The sequence below is a fragment of the Chiloscyllium plagiosum genome, chromosome 13, assembly GCF_004010195.1.
Source record: "Chiloscyllium plagiosum isolate BGI_BamShark_2017 chromosome 13, ASM401019v2, whole genome shotgun sequence".
Classification (NCBI taxonomy): Eukaryota; Metazoa; Chordata; class Chondrichthyes; order Orectolobiformes; family Hemiscylliidae; genus Chiloscyllium; species Chiloscyllium plagiosum.
Window position 1 is genome coordinate 52314897 of NC_057722.1, and position 7163 is coordinate 52322059.

Sequence of the window (7163 nt, forward strand, 5' to 3'; positions counted from 1 at the left end):
GTTGCTTTTTTAGTATTAATATACACAATTCTAGTAAAGTTGTTAAATATTGATAAGCTTCAGCTCATTAACAGATACTCTCACCAATAAACAAGCTTGTGTCAAATCTTGCTCTGATGTTTGGCTTGACTTTCCTCCCTTTCTAACACCAGTGAGCAAACTTATAGAATTTCTGTGATGTCATTTCTTTTAAAAGAATCCTATGCACTAAAACAAAGCACACACAATGCATTCATAGTTTAATATTACTTTTATATATTTTTCATTCTTCCTATTATAAATTGCAGTATGTCCTAGTGGTGTGCCTATTCTGTTGCATATGGGCAATTTGGACACTTCACAAAAGCTTCAGCTCCACAAGCTTGAGCAGCAGCTGGCGTGACGTCACTGTGATACATCTGCAAATCAGAGTTTGAGGTGGTTACATCACAATGCTGGGGCATGCTGGCAGATAGGGAATAGTTGACCACCAGCAAGAGATAGTTCAGGAGTCCAAAGTTCTACTTTTTAATCAGTTTTCTGTTCTCTGTTCTACTGAAGGAAAATAAATGAGAAAAACAAAACCTGGGAGTCAGAAGAACTAGCAGCTAGAGCTATGTTAAAAAGAGCAAGCAGACCCTGAAAAATTGTAATCTGAATTACTTCCAATGCAACTGAAAAGATGGTTAACCCACCCCTTCCTTTTAAGATCACTCACTATTCTCTATGGAATGTTTGAAGTATGCATATTCAAATAATTATGATGGCTTGCAAGATCCCAACAAGCAGTTTTAGTGGCTTATAAACTTTTGCCTGTAATTCAGATGAATGCCCATAAATGCTCTTTCCCAAATCTTGCATGCTGGGCACAAAGTATCAGAAGCTTTCCAATAGCTATCCATAGAATAACACAGGAAACGGACTAATCAACTCTGTGCGTAGCACTCCTGATTTTATCCAATTTTCCCACATCACTGCAATGTTTAATCCAGGTATGTATCTAATTCCCTTTGAAAGCTATTACTGCATCTGTATTCACAAATGACAGTGCAATCCAAATTCCAACCAATTGTTGCGTAAATGTTTATCCTCATGTCACCTCTGGCTCTCATCAGGCAGCTTAAATGCATTTACCAAAGATACTGCCACACAATATCAAAGTTTCTCCTTACTTATGCAATCCCACATAACTGTAATCCTTTTTAGCAAATTTCTTCTGAATACTTTAGCAATAAAATAAGAGCATACATAAAGTGGCATGTGCAGAAATGGGCACATACTCCCAATCGGTGCTGAACTAGTATTCTGTCTTAGCATACTTTCCTGACTCTTGTCCTCTACCTCAATGAAATGTACAGGATCCTCAGCTTTATAAAAACTTGTTCTGTCAACTACTTGCAACACTCCAAATTTGGAGCAATTAACTGGTATTTTTCTCTTCATTCTCCCAATCAAAATCTCAAATTTTATTTTTGCAAGAATGAGTTTGATCAGCTGTTCCATATATAAATTTTAAACAAATATTGCATAACGGAGGCAATACATATACGTTAAACAAAGGGAAGCATAAGCCTAAGCATATCCATTGCAGATTTCATGAACAGTGCAAAACTGTTTAATAGCAAACAAACATCAACACTTACATAGATACAGATGTGTAAAGTGGTCATGCAATTTCTATTTTAAAACTTTGTTCCATGATCACTTCCATTCACAAATAATAACACAAAACCAGGCAATTTAATTCATTTTAATATTTATTGTCAAATTTATGTACAGCTGTGCTTTAGATCCTTGATGGGTACAGCATCTGGAAATTTAAAAAAAAACTCAAGGTGAATATATAAAATGAACCATCTACCAACAGTTTAACATTTCCATCAAATGGGTCACAATACATTTAAGCTGTGCTTAAATGGAGAAACACATTTGCCCAGCTCTACTCTCTTTGGTGTCATCACTAGCCATTTTATTTCCATGAGATTTTGAAATTTCTGTAAGCTTTGTGCAATTGAGCAGATACAGCTTGATTATAAGCAAACAAACTCGCTCACAGTTGCGTTTTTTCCCAAAACAAATCAATGATTGCCTCAATTGACTAGTTAAGCTGAATCCAATAAATAGTACTAGTATTCTTCAAAAAATATTGCAAAACAAATGGAAGACCTGGTTGCAATTAAGACTGTACCAAAATTAATTGCCCCAGATGTGACTTGAGCATCTAGAGACTGCAAGAAATCTAAACCCTTTTTTATCTCACATAGCAAAATATCTAAATACGAAGTGGCTCATAAAACAAACAAATCAGCAACATGGTCAGCCTTCACAAGTATTTTCTAATATGCCATTGCAGAAAGAACTATATCCCTGATTCGACAGCTGTGTTTTCTGTCAAAAACACCTGAAGCAATACAGCATTTAAATTAGATGATGTGTCCAAGTGAATCAAACGGTACAGACTGCTGAATAATGCATGATTTTAAACCAGATATAAAAACATGTTTTAAAACATTATCAAGCTGCTGAACCTTTTCACTAAAACAGCTCAAACCATATGTGATGAAAGCAGAATTTTGATCACATATATAAAAAACAGAACTAATAAACCTCTAAGATCCAGGCCACCATGAGGATTTGTTCAATATTGGAAAATCAAATATAATAAAATCAACGTCCGAAAAAAAGGCAATTCTTGCACTCACCACACGAATCCTATGCCCGATAGCTTTAGCGGGCAGGTTACTACTGAACTTTGCACGGACCATGCCACTGTTTCCGTGAGCACGGGTCACTTTACCCCAAATGACACGAGTCTTGTTTGGTTTACCACCAGGAGTCACAGTCTTGCTTTAAAAAGAAAAAGGAAATTACATTTAAAAACAAAGTGAACAGTGCTTTATAAACTGGAAACCAGTGAAGCAGGAAGCCATCAATGCAATAGGGAACTAATTCCCAGCTAGATGTTATCATTTAGTGGATTTCTAATGTAGGTTTTAGAAGAGTCTGAAGTAAAATAACAATGAAAAATGTAAATAAAAACAGCCACAGGAATTAGATAATCTCTCTATCCCCACCAACCCTCCCAGGAGAGCAAAATTATACCAATCTTAAGGTAAGGTTCTGGGGAGTATTGCTGAAGAAAGAGATCTTGGACGGAAGGTTTTAGTTCCTTGAAAGTGGAATCACAGGTAGATAGGATAGTGAAGAACACATTTGGAATGCTATCTTTTATTGGTCAGTGCATCGAGTAAAGGAGTTGGGAGGCCGTGTTGTGGCTGTACATCACACTGGTTAGGCCACATTTGGAATATTGTGTGCGAAGAAAACTTGAAAGGGCTCAGAAAAGATTTACAAGGATGTTGTCAGGGTTGGAGGATTTCAGCTACACAGAGAGACTGAATAGGCTATTTTCACTGGAGCATCAGAGGCTGAAGGGTTATATGGAGCTTATATGGAGATAAAGCAGGAACAGGATACTGATTAAGGATGATCAGCCATGATCATATTGAATGGTAGTGCAGGCTCGAAGGGCAGAATGGCCTACTCCTGCACCTATTGTCTTATAAGGGTTTATAAAATCATGAGGAGCATGGATAGCATATTTTCCCTGAGGTGGGTTGGGGTGGGGGGTCCAGAACTAGAGGGCATTGGTTTAGGGTGGAAAGGGAAAGATTCATAGAAACAGACCCTTCGGTCCAACGTGTCCGTGCTAACTAGATATCCTAAATTAATCTAGTCCCGTTTGCCAGGATGTGGCCCATATCCCTCTAAACCCTTTCTATTCCTGTACCTACCCGATGCCTTTTAAATGTTAAAAATCACACAACATCAGGTTATTGTCCAACATGTTTATTTGGAAGCACTAACTTTTGGAGCACTGCTCCAAAGGGACCTAAGGGGCAACATTTTCACACAGAATGGTGAGTGTGTGGAATGAGCTGCCAGAGGTGGTGGTGGAGGCTGGTTCAATCACAGCATTTAAAGGCCATGATGTGGAGAAGCCAGCGATGGAATGGAGTGGACAAAGTTAAAAATCACACAAAACACCAGGTTATAGTCTAACAAATTTATTTGGAAGCACTAGCTTTTGGAGCACTGGCCCTTCATCAGGTAGCTGTGGAGCAGGACCATAAGACACAATTTATAGCAAAAGATTACAGCGTCATACAACTGAAATGATATATTGAACAAACCTACATTGCTGTCGTTTAGAATGCACAATCGTGCAAACCCAGTCTCTCACAGGCTTATATTCCATCACACTCACACAATTTATCAAGCACGCAGACACACCGTCTGTCTGTCTCTCTCTCGCTCTCTCTCACACACACACCCAATGGGGTGAATTTGCATTTGCAGTTACATTCTATAATTTTACAAATTCCACTTTGGAAATAAAACCATTCTAACTCAAGACTGGGATACACAGTCTCTCACCTCACACCTTTAATGCATTGTCTGAGCTGAGATGTCACTTGTTAAAATAAAACCCATGTCATCTCGAGAATATGACTTGAAAGAAGTTCTGGGATTTACATATTAATGAACTGAAACCTGCAAGCCATTCTAAAAGATGAAAGACTTAGCAGCAATCTATGTTTGTTCAATGTACCATTTCAGTTGCATGACACTGTAATCTTTTGCTATAAATTCTGTGTCTTATGGTGTTGCTCCATAGCTATTTGATGAAGGAGCAGTGCTCCAAAAGTTAGTGCTTCCAAATAAACATGTTGGACAATAACCTGATGTTGTGTGATTTTTAACATTTAAAAGGCATCGGGTAGGTACAGGAATAGAAAGGGTTTAGAGGGATATGGGCCACATCCTGGCAAACGGGACTAGATTAATTTAGGATATCTAGTTAGCACGGACACATTGGACCGAAGGGTCTGTTTCTATGACGTACATCTCTAGAACGCCAACTCAGATACAAGATAAAAGCTCAATGCAACTGTAGGTACAGTTAAGATGAAAAACCCATAAACAATGAAGTCAAAATAAATACAACACTGAACATTAAAATCATATTGACAACCATACAGAAATGGTGGAGTTTTTCCATTATCGCCAAGTTAAAGGTTAGTGAATTCAAAATCTTCATGAAAAACAAATTCAAAGTGAGATCTACAGTAAACTGGAGACATTTATAAGGATGCATTTTAAACTATAATACATTTTAAACCTGGTCAAATTCTAAAAGACCAATATGAAGTGTGAAATAAATTTTGGTCTTGTTAAAATGAGAAATACTGCACAAACCAACATGCTTATTCCATCACAAAGGCAATTCACTGGAGCAAACACAGTTGGCACCAAATACCACAAAACTTAGAATGCAAGGATAAAAAACACAGCAAGTTAATTCAAACAACCCCATTTTCCCAGCAACAGTTGTGCAATGAACATTACAAGTTGGTCAAAGGAATATAGTATATGCACACGTACTTCTTTGCTTTATAGACATAAGCACATCTCTTGCCGAGGTAAAATTCTGTTTCATTGCGGCAATAAACACCCTCAATCTTCAGGAGGGCAGTGTGCTCTCTCTGGTTTCGAAGGCCTCGTTTATAGCCTGTAAATACAGCTTTGCACCACAACCTACAGAATAAAATACAATAAGCTTTGTCTTTCATACATATGCACAAGTTCAAAATTTTAAAAAACCCCATGAAATCAAAGATTTCCAGACAGATAAATTAGAAAGACTTCAGATGAAAGGTCACTTGGTCAGAATGTACTGCTTCTTTCAGGATGATTCCTGATCGTTTTTACAACATTTTGTTTTAATTTTGGATTTCGAATATCCAATATTTTGAAGGTTCCATTGAACAATCTTAGCCAAAACATTTATCTATTATTTCCACTGTCAGCCTGATGCACTTCCAGAATTTTGTTTATTTCGAGGACAGATTATTTTCTTTTTGGGGAAAATAATGTCAGATCTGAAATTTGTTCACTACCCCCCAGAGGTTACTGGTCACTTAGTTGAAAAATCTCATTAATTTTACAGTGTGCCAAAGATGCCATTAAATTCAACCCAGAAAGAGGACTGCAGTGCAAGGCTGAGAAGGTATACGAAAACTGGATAGGCCTTCATCACTAGCCGAATCGATAATCCATATTAACGGGCATCAGAGGAAAAACGAACACGTTTGCAGAAGGGCTCCGGCATTCTGCCCTCAACTCCTTTATAATTTAAGAAGCAGCCCCAACCTCAGTGAGTCTGCGATCACCAGCAGCATCAGCCTCTTACCTTCCAGGCATTGCGAGCGCGCTCGGGGCAGCTGGATCTGAGGGGAAAAAAAAGGTCGACAGTCAACACCAAGTGCAATCCGTTCGCTATCGCAAACATCCACTGCCACAAACTCTCTCCGATAACAAATATCCAAAGCTCACGACATCATACAACAAGCGAACCTAGTATGAGTTGCCATCATATAATCAACGACACTTAAATCGCTGTTAGAAACTAGCTCATCTCGAACTCACCGCCGGCCCTAATACCAAGATGGAGGGAAGAGGCTGCAGCAAGGCAGGCCGGGAAATTAACCGGCGGAAGCGGCCAATTCACCCAAAACTGAACCAAATCATCAACTCAAACAGGCAATAAACTGAACCAAATTATAAACGGAAACAAATATTTTTCAAACAGTTGCAGTTGAAAAAAAAGGGCAATTTCACTAATAAAAATATTCAATGCGAGAATTAATTCCTTCAAAGAAAAATATGATAGGTAGAAATGTATTTTAAATGCACATTTATTTTACATATGTTTACATTCTCCGTCCCATCGACGTTTTGCTTCGTGAATGATGAACTCGTCTGTAAGGCAAGGCCGTGGACAGCTCAGTGAGTGTAAGCCCCGAACGGTTTCCACGGTAACAGGTCAATCATGTCTACAACCAGAATGAAGGGAGAGGATCTTTGTAACTCTCCCAATACTGATACTCCATCAACCGTAAATAATGGCAAGGAACGGTGAGTTAGTCTGAGAGACATTTTCTGAGCAGTTATTCGTGATCTCAATAGGGAAAGCAAACAATCAAAGCCGAACAGACATGGCTGGAAAAACTCATCAGGTCTGGCAGCACGGCGGGGGGGATGAAGAGTTAACGTTTTGGGTTCAGTGACTCTTTTTCAGAACTGACTGCAGCAAGGCAAATGCTAAAGGGGGCAACAGGGGA

The 7163-nt window shown here is 38.5% G+C and overlaps 2 protein-coding genes across 6 annotated transcripts in view; one reads left to right on the forward strand and one right to left on the reverse strand.

The window, feature by feature from the left end:
• Positions 1–1718: 1718 nt before the first annotated feature.
• rpl35a (ribosomal protein L35a) lies at positions 1719–6539 on the reverse strand. Of its 2 annotated transcripts, none has more exons than XM_043702391.1 (5): positions 6469–6539; positions 6233–6269; positions 5425–5577; positions 2682–2826; positions 1719–1789 (listed from the first exon to the last, which is right to left on the reverse strand). In XM_043702391.1, exons 2-5 carry the CDS (start codon positions 6241–6243, stop codon positions 1766–1768), a joined length of 333 nt encoding a protein of 110 aa, XP_043558326.1. In that variant the 5' UTR covers positions 6244–6269; positions 6469–6539; the 3' UTR covers positions 1719–1765. The 2 variants fall into 2 exon arrangements, with proteins under 2 accessions (XP_043558326.1, XP_043558327.1); XM_043702392.1 differs by lacking the exon at positions 6469–6539 and adding an exon at positions 6397–6419.
• Positions 6446–7163, forward strand: part of iqcg (IQ motif containing G) — a 51951-nt gene continuing 51233 nt past the window's right edge. For 2 of the 4 annotated variants that reach the window (XM_043702386.1, XM_043702387.1), the window contains exon 1: positions 6449–6957. In XM_043702386.1, coding sequence (XP_043558321.1) covers positions 6872–6957 — 86 coding nt within the window. In that variant the 5' untranslated portion in view covers positions 6449–6871. Of the gene's footprint in view, positions 6958–7163 lie in introns of all 4 variants that reach the window. The other 2 variants (XM_043702388.1, XM_043702389.1) reach the window with 2 other exon arrangements.

Bases quoted from the DNA above. Each gene is read 5' to 3' on its own strand.
- rpl35a (XM_043702391.1), bottom strand. The intron at 2,827-5,424 runs GTACGTGTGCAT...TTCTTTTTAAAG, and splicing joins TATGTCTATAAAGCAAAGAA to CAAGACTGTGACTCCTGGTG. The intron at 1,790-2,681 runs GTGAGTGCAAGA...TTAAATTTCCAG, and splicing joins TCGGGCATAGGATTCGTGTG to ATGCTGTACCCATCAAGGAT.